Source organism: Passer montanus, unplaced genomic scaffold, assembly GCF_014805655.1.
Source record: "Passer montanus isolate IOZ18808 unplaced genomic scaffold, ASM1480565v1 scaffold23, whole genome shotgun sequence".
In the NCBI taxonomy this organism is placed as follows: Eukaryota; Metazoa; Chordata; class Aves; order Passeriformes; family Passeridae; genus Passer; species Passer montanus.
The window spans coordinates 1,480,929-1,503,166 of record NW_024366926.1 but is presented as its reverse complement, the minus strand read 5'-3'; the positions used below and the strand labels follow the sequence as shown (position 1 = coordinate 1,503,166).

Genomic DNA, 22,238 nt, shown 5'->3' with positions numbered 1-22,238 from the left:
GAACTGGTGGGTCAGAATCCCTACTGTTACAGGAACAAAGTGTTCCACTCACCTGACAGCTCCCACCTCTACAGCTTACACAGACAAGGCTCAGAGATGACAGGGACACACGTGTCACACACATCAAAAACCTCATTAGAAACAACTCTAAGAGGGTGCAGCATTAACTTACTTCCCACCACCACTGCTGAGTGCTGGTGCTGGCCTTGTCAGCAAGTCTGAGATCTGGGAAGATAACTTGGTCTTTGCAGCAGTCTGCTGCTGCACCCTGACCTCTGCAGCATCTGCTAAATGCATCAATGTCTTTCGCTCCGGGCTTTCTTCAAAATTTTTACAGCCAATGCATTTGCATATGGAAGAACACATGATTTTTGCCTGAAAGAAACAAACAAAACATAAGAAACAAACAAAAGAAACCTGCTGCAGGTTTGGCTCCCCTTGTAAGAAACCACAACAAAAAGGAGATCTTATTTTAATCTCTTACCAATCAGAGCAAACTCCCAGGTAGTAGTCTTTTCTGTAAATTCTTACCTCAAGTTGAGAGGTCCCAGAATGTAACTTCAATCAAATCATAGAGCAAAGAATGTAAATAAGTGGTTTCCCACTCATCCCTTTCTTCATCAGCCTCCAGTTTCCAGTGTAATTTAGAAAGCAGATTTTTGAGAAAGATCAGTCTGTCCCTACACTGTCACTACATCCACAGACTGATCAGTTAGCACATGAAGTAACAACAACTTCTACTTCTGAATTCCCAAGACATGCTCTATCCCACAGCATCTGTGGAATGCTCCTTCAACTCTTCCTAGGGACTTGGTACAGTAGATTTCTTTAAGAAATGGTGCTATTCAGTAAAGAACAAATCCAAGCCTAGGTTCAAAGTTCCTAAATTGTTTAAAATTAAAATTACAGAACAGTAGTGACCAATTTTTCCATGTGCAAACTTCTGGGAGAAGAGCTAACATTACAGGAATGGAAACAAACAGAAGAGAAAACATTATAGCAATACAAGGAAGAGACAAGGCAAATGAGAGAAGTCACTACACTAAAGGGAAAAATGTACTATTTTTAAATGAGATAATGCTTCATACCTCATAACATTCACAGTAGTTTTTGAGACATCCCGAGCGTTTACAGTTACACCCTTTGCTGTGCCTCCGATCTGATTCTCCTTCCTTTCCTTTCCCTATTTTGGGCTTGAAGGCTTCAGGGTTTCTGTCGAGGCAGGCCTGTCAATGCAGACCCAAAGGGTCAGTCATTGCATGCAGGGAGCAGAATTTAGAGGTGCAATAAAAGAACTTAAGCCTTGCACATGTGGGAGGAGATCAGGGCATTATACACCCACTCTGCCCCACTCTGGAGCTTCAGAAAAAAGAAGCTAAAAGGCTTTGATCCCAGGGGGCAGGGAAAGAGGCCCCTCACCTTTATTGCTTTTTGCCTATCGTTTTCATGGTCCAGGTTGTTATAACAATTTGTACAGTTGCAGTTATTGCAGAATTCACCGTTTGCAAAACAGTCACAATACCTGAAACAGAAGATGCAGAAGGCATTTGTAAATACTGACCATTACATTGGTGTGTGAGTACCAGAAGTCCCTACTCTGGCACCAATATGGGTACAGGTCACCCTATGCTTAACTCCACATGTGCAAGCAGTACCAGCCTCACTGCAGAGCCAAAATCCTCTAGAGCAAGTCTAGCTGCTGTCTGAAGACACAGGCAAAGCTCAAGGGTGCCCACCTGAGCTCATCACATAGCACAGGTCCCCCGAGCAGCAAGAGAAGCTAATGAGACTTTTTCCAAGAGTGACTCTTGGGTCACCCACATATTGAGAGCCAGTCTGCTGCAGCCGCCTCACAGCCAGCTCCTGACCCAGTCAGTCCAAACCAAAAGGCAAGAAATTGGAGTTGCAGTTAACAGACAAATTAACCCACCAAGGAGCTTTTATTTTCTTGGTTTTGCCCTTAAGCTGGGATGGAAGAATAGAAAAGGGATAACAATTGGTACATCTTGGAGACTTTGAAGCACAGGCAACCAAGGGAAGGATCTGAGTGAGGACAAAGCAGACTTTAAAAAGAGACACATATATGAACAAAAGGCAGCAAAACATGGACAGGGAAAGCCAATCATGTTGCCATGCCTCTTATGTACCTCTGATGCCTCCCACCAAAAACAACATCTCACCAGTGCACAGACTGACAGATCTAATACATGGAAATACCACATTTATTCCCAAATCAGACATGGCTTTAGGCCACAACAAACTCCAACATGTTTCAAAGCTTCCAGGACCACCTCCAGCTAATAGCTAAAAACTGATGATCCTCTTCACTTGCTTTTCAAATCCTGCTGGGGATGTATGGTCATTTTTTGGAGCCTAAACCCATTGCTGAACTGGCTTTCTGTGCCTTGCCCAGCCTAGCACAACATAAACTAGATTAGGGTTGCCCTGGAGCCCACTGCAACCCTTCATCAGGTTGAAATGGATTTTGGAGATTTTTAGCATCTTGAATGGCCCCAGGGACAAATGAAATCAAAAGCTTTTACAACCTGTAATAGCTCTCCTTTCTTTTTTAAAATTCAGTGTAGAATAGTCGTGGTTTCCAAAAGAACCAGGACCAGCATCAATCCAGAGCAAATAACTGAATTGACTTCTTAGTAGAATAGGCTATGTGCCTACCTTACATGAGCATTTAGAAAAAAAATAAGTTCCCCTCCAGACAAAAAAAGAGGTTTTACTAGTGAGAAAGCACCTGTGTCTCAGTGAACTACGCTGCATCAATGCCCAGAACACATAACATCAGTGATTTACAAGGACAGTTTGCTTCCTAACAGCATTCTGAAGGTGAAAATTATTCCCAGTGATGCCATTCCTCTCCCAGCATTTCTAGGGCACCAAGACCTAACCCCCTACACCTCTATAACACACATTGGGCACTGTGAGGTCAGTCATGTATGCAAAATATCTGAAAAACAGCTACACATCTTCCTGCTAAGCAACAGACAAGTCTGAGACCAGGAAACACAGGGCACACCTCCTCATACAGGGGTGGGGTGCACTACACAAAAAGACACCCAAGCTTAAGAGTTTAAACAAACTTCTTAACTCGGGTTCAGATGCCATTGCATCACTTCCCCTTCAAGTACCACACCCCTGATTTCTTCTTCATTGTCTAGGATTCAGGGAACCACCGATTAATTTCAGTATCTCCTCCCATTCCTGTCCCAGAAACATCAGTAAACTGACTCTGATCAAGGTGAAGAAGCTCTCCTCAGCTCCAAATGCTTTTGTGTCAAATTCTTACAAATACATGGAATGGAACAGCACAATACCCCATGGATAAGCAAGATGCAGACCTATCACTGAAGAATCATTTGTCTATTCAACCTTTAATAAAATATACACAGCCAAATTTTTCTGATGTATTTGATCTACCACGGTATTACTGATGCACTTCACCAAAGTACAGTAAATGCCCACGAATGATACCATGAGATACCATTTCACTCATAGTACCAACAAAGCAACCAGAGCTGCTGAGTGGAATTGGCTCCACCATGCAATAAGGTACATGATGCAAAATTAGACATTTTTAAATGTTATGCTCCACACAGCTCACAGGAGCTGCAAAATTACACAGGCTCTACAACATCTCCACCAATATCCACTTTAAATCAGCATCTAGACATAAAATTTCAGACATACTTAAAATCATTATATTTTGATACTTGGTGCACATTTGTGATATTAAAAATAAGGCTTAAAAGAAAATAAACTGTACCAAGCTGTACTTACAATTTCAAACACAGAGACTTAGTACAATTGCAAGGCTTCCTGGGGCGGTTTGCAGACTCAGAAGAAATTATTCTGGGGGGAGAAAAGGGCATTTATATACACACAGTTTTATCAGTTTCTTCCTTTTTTAAATTCATGTAAACAGCTCATAATAAAAACTTTGAAAAAAATCTTTCTATTCCTCTTGAATTAGGTTTTTGGCTGACTGTGTTTAAGTAACAACAATAGTGCCTTTCGAACCCAGAAAGAGATTGATTATTTACTGCAAATTTGGATGCATCCCTGAAGTAGAAATTAGGCTAGAGGAAGCATAACTAAAAAACTGGGGTCAGGGAATCCTTCTCCAGAATCTCTTCAAGTGCAGTGGGACCAGATCCAACCAAAATTCACACAACATGATTGTGCCTTTTCTTTTGTTCTACTTAGAATTAAAAAAATCCAAGAAAACAAAAAAATACCCCCTCTGGAATAATGGGAAAGCAAGCCAAACCACAGTATTCAGTTTTCAGATAAATTTTATAGTAGACAAGTCTTTAACTGCTCCTAAGACTTGGATTTTGTGACACTAATCACATCTGATGAGATCTGTTCCATCCCTATCCAGCAATTTCTGCACGTAATACCAGGGAGATTAAATCAAACCCGTTCATGTGAATAGCTGCATCTGGATTTGGGATTAGTTTGCATCAGTTGAGGTTGCAGCAACAAAAAGCAACTTCATGTTCACAATTTCCAGCAAACAGTAACACAAAAGGACTGTGCAGAACAGCTAAGCCTGCTGGATTGGCAAAGGGAAAATAATATATGTTAGCTGTTATTTTCATCCTTAAAGGAAAAAAGCAAGACTGAAAAAACCCAAAGCCTCCTATCAGCATCCATTTTGCTGTTTGGCTGAATTTCTGCATGTGTTAAGCATCTAGCTTGTATGTTGTCCAGAACCTCTTTGCAGCAATCTTGAGAAATAGTTGAGGCCTGGAGCTCACAGGTGCTGTTGCAAATAAAAAAAGAGCAACAGGGAGCTTTCAGGTCAACTTCCTTTCTGTTTTTTTAATTCATGTAGCAGGAAAATACAGCTTTGATCAAGAGACTGGCTGAAATGTCAGAAAGATCCACACCCTTCAGTCAGAGGTAAAAATGACACCACAGCAGATTTGAGAATTCCCCAAACCAAACTCCAAGACTTCATGCTTATTCAAGCAGCCTATTCTACAAGTTTTGGGATGTTTTTCAGAATTCTTACCCATTAAATGGCAGCCGTGCCTGGGACTGGACACTGGATGTCCCTGTGAAGCCAGTGTTGCTCGCTATGGATACATAGGATGACTGTTGTAGCTAACAAAACAAAAAGGTTAATGCCTGACATGAAAGAAATTATAAACAAGAGGATGTGTTGCTAGTCTTTAAATTAGTTTTCCAGACATTGCTACAAAAATAACTTGCTTCTAAGAACACTTTTAGACACTTACAGAACTTGGACCAAGTGGCAACTTCCTGCCTCCACACTTAGCATAAAAATACTATTTTAGATTGTATTTTTTGTTGTCTATTACAGTGTCTAGATCCATACAGATGACAGGGATAACACACAGAAATGTTCAGACCACAAACATCGCCTGTTCCTAAAAACATGCTCATTTTCCCCTTAATAGAGCAGAATCACTTCCTACACAAATTAGTAGCTTCCTTTATATACAAGCCACTTACTATGAAAGTAAGCAAAATGGTTTGCATTCCAACTCCTCTGTATACCTGAACCCACCATTTACTTTTCACATTAAAAAACCAAAATCTCGTAAGAGTCTGCCAGACAACACTGCTCTGGGCCACCTTCTTTAGCATTACCTAGAAGCAGCTGTTTGCTCCTGCTGGGACAGGTTCTGGGGACATATTGGCACACAGCAAGATACAGACCTGCTGGGGCCAGGCAAACAGGGACAGGTTGTGACTGGAACACAAACCTCAGAGGAGAGGTCCAACAGATGCTAGTTTCAAGTAAAATTTGCAGAACTAGACTGGAAGGACACAGTAACAATCTTCAGGGTCAAACTGCAACTGTGACAAAACCAAAAGGCAACCAGAAACCAGTCTGGTACCAGTAATACCAGGAGCTATCAGAGTCTTTGTTTCTACAAACTTCAGCAGAACATTTAATTTATTCTCCTTTTCATCCTGAATGTTGGTCAGATCCTGGCAAAGAGCAAAAAACTAATCCCTAGGTCTCAGCTGGAGTGACTGGCACCAGCTGCTTCTGACCCTGGCAATGTGCTTAGCATTAATTAACACCATTTCATAATGAAGACAGCCATTCTCTGTGACCAAGCAGGCCTCATATATGCTCCCTTTCTCCTCATTACCAGGCTCTGAAAGTCCTGTGAACCAAGCAGACAAACCAATAGGATTTCTTCTTCCCATCACTATAGGTCTCAGAATTCCTGGGCACCAGGCCAATTACTCTGCTCCTTACTGGCCGTGGAGGTCTCAGGCACCCAGACAACCAGGTGGTGATGACTGTCAGGGAACAGGGAAGTGTGACAGCACACAGAACAGTTATAAAAAATCAAGCTGTTCCAAGTCCTAAGTAATGAACCTGGACTGGAACTGCTGCTGGACACTGAGCCCTGTGACTGCCAGTGGCCAAGGTCACCTCCATTGACATCTGCTTCCTCTGAGGACCAAATGACTTGCACCCTTTCATATGATTTTCAAGTCTAGGTTATGACTGCTAAAGTGATAAAGCAAACTGTGTAAAAATATCTGCCATGCAGGGTCTAGGTGATTAGAAATTCCAAGTTGATATTTAGGTGATTCGAGTAAGTTGGCATTACAAATTCTGTACTACACTATTCAAAATTGCACTACACTGATTCTGCTTACAGAAACGCTGTGCTATTATGCTAATAAAAACTCCTTTGAGAAAACAAAGCTTTAATTGCAACCATGATTGAAATTAAAGTGCCATCACCATTCTGCCAAGGGTCCCTTAAAGAAACTGTTGCCTCAGTGTCAGGTGGCAGTCACAGAGCAGAAACCTTTAAGAGAAAGGCAGAATGTTCCACAAGAGCAGCATTTGCTTAACCATCTCTGGGAAAGGCCATACCTGTGTGACATACTGAGCTGGAAGGACTGCATAGCCAACATTCCCTGTGCCAGGGGCTGGTGCCAGCACAGTGCCTGGGGGGAGGTTGGTGAGGTTGGGCTGGATCTGTGGCAGTGGAGTGGCTGGCATGATAAGCCTTTGTTGGGGCTGACTGGTAGTGACTATTTGAGAAGTTGAGTTGATTGGTTTGGGCACCACCTGGAAAGAAAAGAGCTCTTTATGAAATCAGTGTTTCAGTCATTCAGAACACACTGTGATTAGAAGAACAGAGCTGGAAGCAGAGTTTTTTTCTGTCCAACCAGAACAGGTCAGGACTATTACATGACTTAAACTCAACTCACCTGTTTCACAGTCTGTGCTGGCACTATGGGAACCGACATACGCACAGGGGTCGCGTTCACCACCACGGGCTTCGCTGGTGTCAGGAAACAACATCATAGGAATGTGTGTTAGTCACTCCAAGTGCAAGTTCAGCCTTTCAGACTCTCACATGTGCATAACACAGAGGTACTTAACACTAACTCATGGCATGCAACACCTGGATCTAGACAACACCTTTGTAAACAGCTGTTTGGCCCAAGAGCGTGTGCACACATTTCACAGCAATGGTTTCAAAAACCAGCCAGGGTGCAGCCTCCTCTGGACACTGGATTTCCCTTACCTCTCTTTTCCCTTTGAAATTTTTTATTCCATCACCCCTCTGGAAAGCATGGACAGAAACCAGCAAAAACACCTGACACTTCTAAAGCAATTTACATGGAAGGATCTTCATGTTACAGGAATTTTGGCAATATGCTTGTGGGCTGTCCTGCCTTCACGCTCTTCATATAGAGGAGATGGGAGAGGCCATGAACCACCCACAAATCTGGTCAACTAGGGAAAAGCAGCCTAAAGTGCTCCCAGGATTCAGGCCCAACTACAGAGCAATTTGACACAAACGAGCATTTTCACATACAGACCAGAGGTAGCAGCAAAATATGAAATTTTTTGAAGTCTTACCACAAAACCAAGTACATCTGGCAGTTTTCACAGATCTGTTATGTATTCATATTAATCATTACAAAACAAACATGAAAGAAAAACCCAACAGAGGCTTCAGACCAGCAGTTGTTACCACCAGCACTTACCCTGTTGCAGAGGCTGAGTATTCGTACTGGGATTTTGACTGGCAGACTGGGTTGAACTACTGGCTGTTGTGGCAGTAACGAGTCTGACATAATGGAACTTGCTTCCAGGTACCTGAATCTGCTGAACATTAGGTGCAGTTGCCAAAGGAATAATTGTCTTAAATTGAGATGTACCCATTCCTCCTACAGTAATGGTCTGCACTGCTGATTTCACAGCCTGTTAAGCCAACACAGACAGCACAAGGTTACTTGTACACAGGAAGAAAGAACATCAGCATGTTTATTTCTCAATTTGTTAGTGAGCAACTCTAGCGTACCATTCATACTCTTGAGAGTTACCCTCTTTTTGCTTTCAAAAGTAGAACAGATGCAAAGATTAAATGCCTCTCAACAGCTCAGAGTAAACTCAGTTCCATTTTCAATGCTCTATACCAAACACCAGAGCAAACTAGTATTTACATGAGTAGGGTGACTCAGGCCACTTCACAAGATACAACATCTGCCAAAACTATTTCCAGTAACTACAGAGAACATGGCTCAGTTTGTCTTCCACAATCAAGCAACCAAACATAGAAATATTGCTACTATTAAAAGCACATGGTAAGAACTTGCAGAACAGTTTTTCTGGACTGCATCACAATTTATCTGCGTGTGCACAGATATGTCCTTTTAAGACAGTTTGTAATTAATCCACAGAAATCACTGCGCAACCCTTGAGAGGAAAAGGGAACAGAATCCATAACTGATGGACATCAGAAAGAATACAAGCTGAGAAATGAAAGAAGCAAGAACAATGAGGAGTAGCAAAACAAATTCATTAAGAAAAAAGGCAAAATGCTGAAAGAAAGGGAGCTTAGCAGACCTGTGCTACCTTACAGCTGGAATTTGCAAAAGTTCATCTTTTCGACTTTTCTCAAACTGCAAACTAATGACAAGAAAGCTTTATTTCAATTATGCACACTCATAAGTCTACTGGTCTGATAACAGCCTCTTTTCCCAGACTTGCTCAACCTCAAACCTTGATTTCTTCCTTTTTCTCCTTCCATTTAACTTCTTTTAGAGCTCAGCTTTTTATTCTCAGTATCTTTTAGTATTGGTATTAAGCATATTGTCCTGACATCAAGTTTAAGTATTACACTTGGTTGACAGTATGATGTGAATCCTTATGACAACATTTTCCCAGCTGTCCAGCTTTCAGCAACTACATGAATGAAATCTCAATTTGCACACATTTTACTAGGAAAACAACCCTGCTCTTCTAAAAGGTGTTTTCTTGAGATTTTATTATTTTTCTTAAGACATTTTATACCTTAACAAGCCAGAGCATCAAAATAAGTACAATGTGAGAGTACAGTCACAGACATTATCAAAGAGAGACCAGTTCTCTCTAGCACACAAATGAGCAGCTGCTACCCAAGGACAACTGGGAAAATTGTAAAATTCAAGGGACAGTTCTTCTAAAGGCATGTTCTTGAGTCCAGTGAAGACAGGCGAAGCTCCTGTGTTGTGTCAGATAGCTTTGCAACAGAACTCCCACAAACATCTCCATTTTCTGACTTAGGGTGCTTGCATTAGAGAGACTTAACCTTTTAACAACTATTTCAGAAGACAGTTCTCCCTGGAGAAAAAATGAGTTCAAATCTCTATGGTGTCCATATTGCCATATCAGCACTCCAATTATCTCCTGTATCAGGAAAATCTGTCTGAGTCTCTGGTCTCATGCTTTACATGTGTGTCCACTCCCAGCTATATCCATCCTGTGGATTTATTTACACCCATACACATCCCTTCATGTTTACCACAACAGGAGTACAGATATTATGATAGAAAAAGATTTACCTATGATCATAAAAGAGGAAAACAGCAAAAACTGTCATGCGTAAGAAAGGTCAGTTTTGTCTTGTGATTAATTAATGCAAAACTATTTATAAAAGCTATTATGGAAAACCCCATTTTTCTAGAAATGAGACATAGAAAATAAATAATTTCTGGTTCTGTAGGTTTCAGCCCAGACCTCTACAGCAGAAATATAAACTCCATGGCTGCAAACCTCAGAACTATCTGGAAAGCAGCCCTAGGCAGTGCATAGAAACGTTGTCAGAAGAGAGAGAACCACCCAAAGAACTCCTCCTCATGTCACAGAGTTCTTCATGTGACTTGGGAGATTCAGTACACAGAAACAAGAATTTGTACCAAGTGGGCTTTCCAGGTTGGAAAGCTACTTTTTAACAGCCCTTGTACGGGCTTGCAATGATTTGCACCCCTCAACTGAAGAAGTATACACTCCTTGGGGCAATACTTTTGCCAGTTCCTAAGCAAACACCATTCCAAGAACACCGGCGGACGGACCGCTGCCAACCCATGGTCCAACCCTGCAGTTTCCAGCAAGCAATGACACAGACACAGCAGAAGACAAAGGAAAGTCAGTCTGTACCTGGGTGGTTGTGTGGTTGACTATAGCCTTCCCAGGGGAGGAGGGTGCTGACTGCTGCACTGTGAGGATCTGCTGTCCTAACGCTACATTCAGTGGGACGCCCACCGTCTTCTGGGGGGAGTTGGGAGGCTGGGAGGCCACTGACACCACTGTTAGCTGCTTGGCAAAACAAAAAGCAGTTTAAACCTCTGTGCAGGATACAGGACCCTGTTCATACACATTCCCCTCCTCAGGACAGCACGGCTCTCCACCAGAGCAGAGCTCTTTCTGTGAACAAGGGTCCTGGATTTAAGCACAACTCACACGGGTCCAGCTGTGACAAGAGCAAATAGAGCCCTCAGGAACTTGAAGGCATCATTGGTTTCCAGCACCAACAGGCTCCTGCAGAAACCCAGCACAGCATCTGGGTGGGAGTAAGGGGCTGTCTTTCCTTTTGTTTTCTCAGGGTTTTTTAAAGGAAATTATCCCATTAAAGCCTGAGCATTGTCAAGAGGGATCTTTTAAATAAAAGCATTATAATTGGTACAATGACTATTTCATCATAAATAGTAATTTAAAAAAAAAAAGCTGTTTAAAAGAAAATTCTCACCTCACACTACTGATTCAATCAAAGTATAAGAACATCAGTACTTTCAAATCTACACTGCAGTTTCCCAGAGATCCAGTCTTCTAAGCATATTTCTGCAGAGTGAAGTGTTTAAACACTCTGTGTAACCACACTCCTTCCAAGGCTGGTTTTCTACTTTTTGTTCTGAACTTCCTTATTTTAAGAAAAATCAGATACTTAGAATTACTTATTGACAGTAAATTCAAGATGTAACCCTAAAGAGTCTTTTCACACTCACTCCTAGTTTAAAAAGTAACTTTAGAATAAAAATTAACTTCTTTATGTTGCTTCTCTTACCAATAATTGTCAAACACAAGTCTTTTACTCAATCTGTGTAACATTACATCACTAAAGTATAGCCAAAGTAAAATAATTCTTTATTCTTTATTTGCTTTTTATTAATGATATTTCAGTTTGCCTGCACTGTGCATCTTGTCCCCCTCTCTCCCTTTCTTCAGCAATATTCCTCTTCTCAAGACAATTATCAAATCTAAAACACAAGTGTCACCTTGACCTGTGCCAATCTCCAGCTCTATGCAAGGACCACTGCAAATCTCATTTACTTCAGAAATGATCAGGGAAGACTGAATTGCCTGTGCAGTAGCAGGAATGTTTAGTAAGTGCTGACCTATTAATATTATTGAGGTCTCCTCTTAAAACAGCCTGTTGACGTTTTATGAAGGCATTAAAAATAGTCTGAGTGCTTGGCTAAGAGGGAACAGCTGCTCTCAGAATCAATGCTTAGGGAATGGCAAGAAATGGCAGGAATGGGAAACTATGGAGTAATGCATATCTGCTTAAAACCATAGTAAGGGAGCCAGTTGAAAAAAATCTAAATTAGGGCATTACCACAGAGCATTGTGATGCAAAATGGAGACTCTGGAGATATTTTTATGGACTCTGGAGACATGTTTATTATCTCTGGAGAGATAATAAACAGCTTGCAGCAAAGACACAGAGAGCTCCATTCAGACCACTGTGCAGGAGGGATAGAAGGCTGCAGCCAGAACAGGTCCTTACCTTATTGGGGGATTTGAGTGGTGAGATAGCTATTTTATTCGGTGTCTGTTGTGTTGTTGTACTCAAAGATGATCCAATGACTCCACTCTCAGAGATGGTTATTGTCTTTGGTGGTGTCCCTGGAGCAGACTGTGAAAAAACCCTACCTATAAACAATGAAGATACCATCAGCTCCAGTTATCCCTGGTCACAGTAACTTTTAAAGCAAAGTTTTCCCTGCCATTTGTGCAATTTATCCCTACTTCTGAGAGTGTATGACCTGATAGGAAGGACACTGGCATTCTTTAAGTTAGATTTAGCAACAAAGAAGAAAATAATTGCTGTTATTACAAACAAAAAGACAGTTGGCTCAGGCTTAAAAAAAGAGCCAAAATGCACATTGAGCTTTCTGTGCCATTCAGCTGACAATTCCTGACAGCCAGGACAGCATCCTGAGGAGCAGAGCCCTCCAGTACACCCAGCCAGCTGGCAGCTTCCTGGGAAAGCCCTGGGCTGCTGCCAATGCACAGAGAAACTGAGCATCAGTGGGGGACTATTTCCTTTGAAACCTCAGACATCAAACATGAGATGTGTTACAGTGACCAAGAAAAAGATGTTTGGTCTGTCTACAATCAGCTCTGAGGTTTTTGGGTTTTTTCTTTTCTCTGTTGATGATTGCCTCTTTCACTGCCTAACAGTTTTTAGTCACACTACCACCCGTGTTTTCATGTGTGTGTCATATATTATCTCACTTTTTACAACGACAAAGAAGAGTAAACATCAAAAACAGCAGCTCCAAATCATGACATCAGTTTCAGGAATATTGCAAACTCCCAAAATGGAAAACAGATTTTTTTTTTCTCCATACTTTCTAAGTCTCTTTCCAAAGAATGCTTGACCACTGAGCTTTCCTCTGCTCCACTTTGGTTCAGACTAATTTCTGTCATAGCTTCTGTCACTCATTCTCTTGTACTACATTTATAAAAATAAAAACCAAACAAACACCAGCATAACTTTTCCATCCAAAATCAACTAGTGGCATAACAATTAAAGTCAACTGGAGCTAACAAGAAAAAGCACTATCCTCATGGCAAGCTGATTTGCTCTGAAGTCTGTGTGCTCTAAAAGAACCACTTTTGTGCAGTCTAACTAACAGCACAGATAGTTGCCAGCAGCTGCTAAAGCCACATGCAATCTGAAGAATGTCAGTTTGTGGGGAAAAAAAACATCTAGAGGTTTCAATCCTTTGAGTTATTTTCTTGGTGACAGCTTTCCCTTTCTCACTACATCTCCTCCTTGGCATCAGCTTCCTAAAGAGAATCTGGTTGCTTATATTGACAAGTCTTTTGAGATAACAACTTCCACCTCAGCTTGCAGAAATTTCCAGGCAATTAAAAATATTTATCAGATTCATGAAAACATGCATAAAAAAAAATCAAAACACAAACCACAAATGTTACACCTGCTCTAAAGTGATGCCATCCTCTCAAAGCTGTGCTGGCTGTTTGGAATGGTGAGGGAAAAAACAATATTTACAGATTTTCCTCTCAGTTAATGAAGCAACTTTACCTCCCAGTGGATGGCTCAGGCACAGGTGATTTTTCAAAATACTGATTTAAAAACTGCAAGTAATTTTTAATGTTTTTGGGTTGGGTTTTTTGTTTGTCTGTATTGTTTTTTTTAAACACACACACAACTTAATTCAAATATTTATAAGCATAGCAATCTTCTTACAGGTCTACATATTCAGTAGGGAATTTGAGAAAGGGGACAAACTGGGGAGTGGGATGGGGAATTCCTCTTTCACCTGAAACATACATCAGGCTGCAGGCAGCCTGACAACTCAAGAAAAAGATTATGTGCCATTCACTGGCACCTATCAGTGTTTTGAATACAGGAGACAGTTGCATCCTTCTTAAAACCAGCTCAAGTCCCCGTGCTGTAAAGACTTAAACATTTGTTTAAATACCTGGAAAAGATTTTAGGCCTACTTAGACTGATAAATCTGTAAGCAGTTCGACATCCTTCAAAGCTCTAATGATGAATCCAACTTCCTACATTTGTCTTTTTCAAAAAAAATTAGATGCCTCAGATGTTTAGTAACAGATATGCTGCCATTATAACCAAGGTATTACACTGTGGTTTTTTTCTTTAATTTTGTTGGTGTTTTTGCTGTTGGTCTGTGGTCAGTTGGGCTTTTATTTTTTTATAAGGATGTGTAGAGTTGTTTTCCAAAGCGAAAGACCATTTGTTATTTGCCTTAATTACTTTCCTACACACTTCTGTGATCGTTATTTTTGAAGTAGGTGAGCAACTTAACAAAAACAACACAGCTTTATTCACTTTCTTCATTCAAACATTTTTTTCTGTTACTTGCATGTATTACATTTAAGTCCAATTATAAGCAGATTAAAGTAATACAAAAGCATGTGTCTCCCTTTCCCCCTGTGTATTTATAAAATGTTTCTACAAATGCTTTCTGTTCACCAAGTAATCTTTTCTGTGACTGTGGGGTATTTTTTTTTCTCCACCCCAAAATCCATGAAGTAAAAGAACCTTGCAGTAAAAACAACTCTGCAATTACCAAGATTATTCTGAACAAGCTAAGTATAAAGGTACCAACAACTGCATTTATCTGCTTCTACCAAAAAAGTTTTCTGATTTTTTTTTTCAATTGCTTGAGGTACTTTGACAGAAACTACAGTAAAAGTGTTGAGACAGAAGAATTTCTACCGTTACCATTTGTTTGAAAAGCCTTTAAAAATGGCAAAGCAAAACAAGTCAAAGTAGTACAACCTGCAATGACTGGTGACACTTGAGTGGTCTGCCCTGTAACAGCTTTGCTATTGATTGGTTTTGCAAATATCAGCTTGGTGATCACCGGGCCAGAAGTTGGGGTTCGAGTCTTCTTCGCAATCTAAAAGATGGAGGAAAAAAGATCTAAAGTAACTTGAGCATTTTGGATCTAAATTATTGTATTGTTAAATACATAAAAAAATAAAAAGGGCGATACTTGCACACATAATTAGAAGAAAAACTGTATTTTGCATTTCATCTCCACTTCTCCTTATGGAAAGAACTAGGAGATTATCCTTGACACTTCAGAATGCCAGCTACCAAAGTAGGATAGCCAAATCCCTCTCAGCTTTTTCAGAAGATAGCTCTCTGTGCAAACATCTCATCTTCAAGATGCTGAAATTATTTCTTACGTGTGGTTGTCTACATAAAAATGTCAAAATTAAATGCACAACTTTCAGCATTCAAAGCTTTAAATGAAGTCACTTCTTTTTCAGCCAACCAGGACCAAACTTGTGCCCAGTGATTTAAATATGACCACTACTGCTCTGAAACATTTCTTCACCATTTTGGCATAGCAGCACACTTGTTTTGCAAATGGGAAAAAGCTTTCTGCAACAGTTCCCCAAAAGCACATGGATCATCAGTGCCTGAAAGTTTTGAGTACTCACTAGCCAAGAACAAATCAGTTGGCTACCTCCAGGTATAAGATCTATTTTCATATTGCAATCCAGTCTCCTGAAACACAGCTGGACCAAGAACATGTACAGCAATTCAGTAACAGATCACTTCAGCTTGAAATCTTTGTAAGCATGAGAGTATAGTCTTAAAAGTTTTAAAGATTTTTCTCCCCTTCCAGACTGAGAGAAGTTAACTACCAGTTATATTTATTCCAACAGGTTTTTAGTTCAATTTAGAGGCTAGCTTTTTCCAAAGACTTTTAACCTGCTGACTTGCAGGGGCTGCCTGTGGATGTGGCCTGAGTCCACGTGAGCATGCTGGAAGGCTGTGTGCTCACATTTACTGAAGCCCTTACACCTGCCCACCCCACAGGTGAGGCACATCCTGCCTCTCCTCCACCACATCCCACGGGCATCAGCCATCAACTCCAGCAATATCAGAGGCACAACATGAATATCCATGGGGGGAGCCACCTCTCAAGGGCACAGAGTCACCTTTCTTACTCAAGCAGCTAAATCAGAAATCTGCCTGACATGCAAAGATACAGAGCTGACAGCTACTTTCAACAGCCTGAGACAGTTACAAATGCTCAAATGAAGCAATTGAGTAGGCTGGAAGTTATGGTTTCCTCCATAAAACCCTATCTATAGAATTTGTTGCCTGAAAACACTTTTTTTACAACCACATAAAGCAAAAACATTCAAAGTATTCAGCAGCACATAACAAATTCCTCAGCTGCTCCATGAAAAGCACACGCGAGGCTGCCCCAGCTCCCAGCAGCAGTCATGGCACAGCCAGGGAAGCTGGAGCTCCCCTCTGCTATGGCACTGGAGCCCTCCAGGCTGCTGTGGAAAGCCAAGGGCACCTCAGTGTGCCCAAGCTCCACCCAGCCAGGGAAGCCAGCAAGGAGCAGCTCTGACACCAGGCACCACCAGAGAATGGATTGCATTTAAAAGAAGCCACGTGCTGCTCCACAGTTAGACTACAAGTGCTCCTCAGAGGAAAGCTGCATCTCAGAACAAATATGCTGCTCCTCAGGTACAGTCGGTGCTTTATGGGTGATATACAATTGTCAAGGCTTTAAAATGAAACAGAGGACAAATAAACCTGTTCTTTCTCAAAATATATTAACTAAAACTTTGAAACATAAGTTGTTTGAAGAAGGAAGCTTCATTCACAGCCCTGCTCACTCATTTAACTCAAAGCCATTTTTAAATTTCAAGGATTCAATTACCTTAGCACATATACAGCTGATAGATGAGCAGGCATTTTACCTGTAATTTTTTTTCAGGTTGGACACACTTTAAGTTCTGATCAATTCTACACATTTCATCTGCTTGATTTAAGATTTCTGTTTTGCTTAAATTAATCTTACCTTGCCATAAGGTATTATTGCATCTCAACTGCTATTGTTTTTCTCTGAAGTGAGAGCTAAGTCTGGCTCAGAACATGATGAGCATTCAGCAGGAACAGCCAGCCCTGGGTAACAGCAGTTGTTTCCCAGTAACAGTCAATAAATGTGCTTAAATTACTTACATGAATGTGTGTAAAATACTACTGACCATTAACACAAAGTATTTCAGAAAAAACCTGAAAAATCCCAAAATAACAGGCCAACACAAGTAGCCCTTCTTCCCTCATACTCAACTTGTACTCTTCTCCTCAAATAAATTTCTCCCTGCTTTTTAGGTGAACTGTTTGTCTACAAAGAGGGAAGTCTAATAAACAAGAGAATCCCCTCAGGGCTTAGGAAAGAGCAAGACAAATGTGGTTGGTTATAAATGAGGAACAGCATTCCTGCCCCTACCTGCCGCCAAGCAAGCCTTTCTGAGGTTTATGGCACTGGATAACCCCAGCCACCAGGGAGAAGCTTCTTGGCACCACTGGAAACTCACAGCCCATTTCAGTAAAGACTGGAGAAGCCAGAGGAAATAATCAAGATGCCCCTTTGATATTTCAGAATGGACAAGTTCTCTGGAGCACTCTGCCATTGTTTGTACTGATCACAAGAAGCTTAACATTATCCCCCTGCCTACGTAAGCTAAGCATGCCCTCTGCAAGTTACTGTGAGTTAGACTGCAAATATATTCCCTAGAGCAACAAGCTCTTCCATAGCAATGTTATTATATTTAGGAGCACACACCAACCTCCTTCTCCTACAGAAGTCAAGGGATTTACCTGAAGGCAACTTGACTTCAAGGGTCAAGTTCTGTCTTTCTAAACACTCTCCACTGACGATGAACTATAGCAAGTTCATACAGCTGGACTTTGCTTTCAGACTCTGTTCTATTCATACAGAAAAAGGCACACTCATACCTCACATTTACTGCTGGATATCCACAGTCAGCTACCACAAAGGAGCTAATACACTATAAATCCACTCCCTAGAAGACCTGTTGGGAGCCCGTCCATGTACCCACTCTCTATGTCATTTATATTTGGAATAACATGAAAATTCAGGGACTCTAGAAATAGAAAAGAACACCTTAACTTCAGAGATGAAGAAACTGAGCTAGGAATGGGAGTTTGAAGTTAGGGAGTGCACAAGGTCCCTTTTCAATTATGAAATAAAGCCACAATGATGGCTCAGCAGCTGCCTTGCCATGCTATGGACACTGGCAAAACCAGAGCCAGTTACCACACAAAGCAAGCCCAAGGCAGACTTAACAGCAGCCATGGTGATACATCTGGACACCTGGTTCAGAGTCACGTGCAAGGCCAAACTCCTGCTTAATAAACCTGGACTAAAGCAGCAGAGCAGCAGGCACACCACCACTTCTAAGGCTGTAGGCAGGCAGGAGCCACAGGCTGAAAGCAGATGTACTTGCCCAGCAGTTTTTTCTCACACATCCCTGGGCACTAGTTTCAGCTAAATCAGGACAAGCTGCTACAAGGTTAGTAATTAACCTCTGGATATAGATGAGGACAAAGGCCCTGCCACACTTAACACCTCTCAGTCTCATACATCTAGAACTGTAAACCAAGAAGGAGTCAAATTCCAAGAAACATTTTGCTGAACTCTTGCAATTGTGCCTCAGGTGCTGAGACTTCAACTATCACAATTAGATTACAAGATTAGATTAGATTAGACGTCAAGGCAATTGAGTTTCTCTAATGATATGCAAAGCCCTTATGATAGTGCCCACAAGAACAGATAAGAGCTCTTTGTCATCTAATCTGTACCAGCTCATTCTCAGCACCAAGTCAAAGCCTTGTGCTGCCCTCCATCTGAAATACCTGATTCACAGGAGATAAATTACACAAGAACCACGGGGAGTCAGGGAGGCATTCACAGCCTCCTTTTCCACTCACTGAAAGTGTAAGGGGCTTGTCAGCATGATGGGGGGTAAAAGAATCACTTCATTTTCTAAGATAGGGACTCAAGGTGTGGGTACCTCCCCTGTCATCCAGGGTAGAGTAGAGCCAGAATCTCTTACCCAGTCTCATATGTCACTGTAATACTTCAGAAACTTTCTACAGGGAAAAGCACTGTCTATGAAGTGCTAATGCAATCACTTCCCCTGCAGTATCGGGTGCTAATCTTGTCTTCTTGCTTTAATTTCTACTTCCTCCTCCCTGTGGGAAAAAAGGAATGTCAAGTGCTAAAAAATCAATCTGTTTTGCAAAGGGAACCAATGGCTTAATAAAAAGAAACCACAACAAAACAAATTTACCCAAACTGCAATTCACTAGATTTAAAAACAGATGCAAGTCCATCAGTGAGAGCTTCTGCTAAGGAACGTGTAGAATTTCCAATGGCAAATCTCAGAGGTTGATGGCCAAGCTGCTGATTTCAGTCCCTGCCAACACAAATCATCTCATGCAAGGAAAAACCACATCACAGCTAAGTCGTTCTCCCCAGTTTCCTGTACCTGTCACCTGGCAGTGAATAATGAAGCCAAGTAACAGGAACTCATCCGCTCTTCAATGTTCCTATGATGACTAAAGAGCAGAGACTTTCTTGAAAACTATAGTGACAATCATTTATGTTTCAAATGGCCATTATTAAATATGTTTCCAGGTATGATGTAGCAACAAAAAAGGAGAAAGTAATTGGTGCAGGAATCATCTGCAACTTGAAAGAAAATATCCAGAATTTATCTTCTTCACCTGCCATGAAATACTAATCAAGGAACATTGGGCTAATAAAATTTTTAAACTTTATCATTTTTATGTGCAGCTGATTATTTTTAATAGCATACCTAAGAGTTTAATTTCTCATTTCATTTAGACAGTAAAATAAATATTTTTCCATTACACCCTGCATTGAGTTCTACTTGTCCTTCACTTTAAGAAGTCTTATTTGTGCCTCACTGCCAATAGAACGAAGTCACTCACATTTAGTTCTGCCACATAACAGATGAGAATCAGACCTTTTGGTCATAACCCAAGTCTTTTCAACACATTTTCAGATCCAAGCAGATTCTTTGTGGTTTCAAATATCTCAAGATCCATGCCAGAGACTGGGAACAAAACCTTGAATGTTCAACTTTAGATAACTAGATTTGAGGCAGACAAGATACACCCTTCTGTTCTTTTTCAGATGCTTGAAGTTTTTTTCAGAGCTTTTTTTAAACAAACTGAAGGTAACAGGCAGAAGCTACTCTTCCATAAAGGAGTGTATACTTCGAATAAACAACAGGCATATAAAGTTGAATTCAGTCTTCCTGAAAGTATGCAGAATTAATTTTTATAAAATGAAAATAATGAAAAAATTATCTTCAGTTTACTGAATAGCTCACTTTCTCTGAGGCAAACCCTAAGTTTCTAGACAGTAGCTAGAGGCAAACAGCATAAAATGGCAAACGCATCCACAGATGAAAGCATGGGCTAAGAGCAGCATTGTATTTTTTTAATACAAAGAATAAATGCAAAGGCTGAAAGCAACAGTGTGTCAATCAGTGCAGGAAACAGACAACAACTGCAGCAACAGAACTGGTTTTAAGATGTTTCATCAGCATAACTCATTTTACCTGTACTGTTTTTACTTGCTGGGACTGCAAGACAGAGGGCTGGGCCGCAGTGTTTATCAGCTGACTTCCCTGCGTCAAAGCTGAGACACCCACAACAGGTTTCACTTCCGACCGACCTCCAATGACAACTTTGATCTGCTGGCCTTGTACCTTGGAGTCTCCAGCCTGGGCTTGGGACACGGCCTTCTGCGACTGCGGGAGCTGGCTGTGGGGTAATGCTAAAACAATAGGCTGGCCAGACTTGCCCAAAGTTGTTACAATCAGCTTTTGCCCGTCTGGTTTAATACTCTGACTGCCTATTTTAATATCAGTGGCCTTGTTCAGAATAATCTGATTAGCTGAGATAGTGACAGGGGTCTGAGCACCAAGTTTATGGAGGCCACCTGGAAAGGCAGGCTTTACAGCTGCATTCACATCAGGGCTTGGGGCTGTGGTGGTCAGTGCAGCATCTCCTGAGTGGCTGCTGGGTGCAGGAACTGCTTCCGTGGTGACCGTGGCTGTGGTCGTGGCTGAGGAGTCGCTGGTGGTGCTTATGTTCACTATTTCTTCCAGTTCTGTTTCCATGGGAATAGACTCTCCTCCCATCGGCGACGACACGATAACAGCCTCGATGCTGTCATCCTCCACCAGAGTTATGCCGGTGTCCATGATTTCCTCAGGGAGCAAGCTGTTGACTTCTGCTGAAACCACCTCCATTTTAGTAGCTGTGGCAGTGATGGCCGGAGCAGGTACTGCAATATTTTAAAAAGTTATTGGCTTCCAGAAAACACATACTTTCAAAGCTTTATGAATAATATTACCAAAGAAGAAAACACAGTCAAAATTTTTCAGACTGAAAGTATTGTGCATGCACAGGAGGATTACCATGGGGAAAAAAAACTGTTACCAAAATGTAACACACTAAGCTGAATTTAGTCTCAGTAATAACTTACATCAAACCTTTACAATATCATTCACTGAAGTAAAACAACAGCATTACCAGTCCACTCTTCACACCACAGTACACAAAGAAGCAGTGTCTCCCCCCTGAAAATATGGGCACAGATATTTAAATTCACTGAAGTATAAAGCAAGAATTAAACAGCTTTAAAAAAAAATCTAATAGATGATGATGTCTTCTCATACATGCCAACATTGATTACCAGGTTATCTTGCTCAAGAGACTTGTTATCCATACCAGATGTAACATTCTTGCCAAATTTTCATACTGGAAATCTCAGAAAAACAGATGACTGTTTATTGATGGACTTAAACAACCCCAAAAGCTCAATCAGCAGCCACCTATCACAGGATCAAGCCAAAGCCCTGCCACTCACAAGATGAAGAGATAATCCCTTGATGCTGGCTATGAAAAGAAGAGCTCAGTGATTTTTTTACCTCAATACTCACCAGAAAATATAACACACAAATTCATTATTAATTTGAAAGGTGTTCTAAACACAAAACAAATAACACACCACATGAAAAATAAAAGGAATTTTTTTAAAAGCACCCAAATTATATATTAAACAAACCCCTGAAGCAAGATTCAAAGCTAGAGTCACTTCCACTTGAGAAACCTTACAGACATTGCTGGAAATGGCCACACTGTACCATTCCCCTAAAGCTGTATCAGTGTCAAGAGTCTGAAAACAGATCAGCTTAAAAAGGCATTTTCTGCACTTGCTGACCCCATGAGCACACTTGGGCCCCAGATGGGTGAGCACACCACGTGGGTGTGCCTACATGCTCC

At 41.1% G+C, this 22,238-nt stretch overlaps 1 protein-coding gene across 4 annotated transcripts in view; it reads right to left on the bottom strand.

Annotated features, from left to right (window-relative positions):
• Nucleotides 1–22,238, bottom strand: part of LIN54 (lin-54 DREAM MuvB core complex component) — a 39,440-nt gene that overhangs the window by 2,853 nt on the left and 14,349 nt on the right. For 3 of the 4 annotated variants that reach the window (XM_039710424.1, XM_039710425.1, XM_039710427.1), the window contains 12 exons: nucleotides 20,507–21,237; nucleotides 14,853–14,973; nucleotides 12,078–12,223; nucleotides 10,451–10,606; nucleotides 8,017–8,233; nucleotides 7,231–7,304; nucleotides 6,890–7,087; nucleotides 5,033–5,124; nucleotides 3,793–3,864; nucleotides 1,420–1,522; nucleotides 1,089–1,226; nucleotides 173–375 (listed from right to left, as the gene is read on the bottom strand). In XM_039710424.1, coding sequence (XP_039566358.1) covers nucleotides 173–375; nucleotides 1,089–1,226; nucleotides 1,420–1,522; nucleotides 3,793–3,864; nucleotides 5,033–5,124; nucleotides 6,890–7,087; nucleotides 7,231–7,304; nucleotides 8,017–8,233; nucleotides 10,451–10,606; nucleotides 12,078–12,223; nucleotides 14,853–14,973; nucleotides 20,507–21,202 — 2,216 coding nt within the window. In that variant the 5' untranslated portion in view covers nucleotides 21,203–21,237. The remainder of the gene's footprint in view (nucleotides 1–172; nucleotides 376–1,088; nucleotides 1,227–1,419; nucleotides 1,523–3,792; nucleotides 3,865–5,032; nucleotides 5,125–6,889; nucleotides 7,088–7,230; nucleotides 7,305–8,016; nucleotides 8,234–10,450; nucleotides 10,607–12,077; nucleotides 12,224–14,852; nucleotides 14,974–20,506; nucleotides 21,238–22,238) is intronic. The other variant, XM_039710428.1, reaches the window with a different exon arrangement.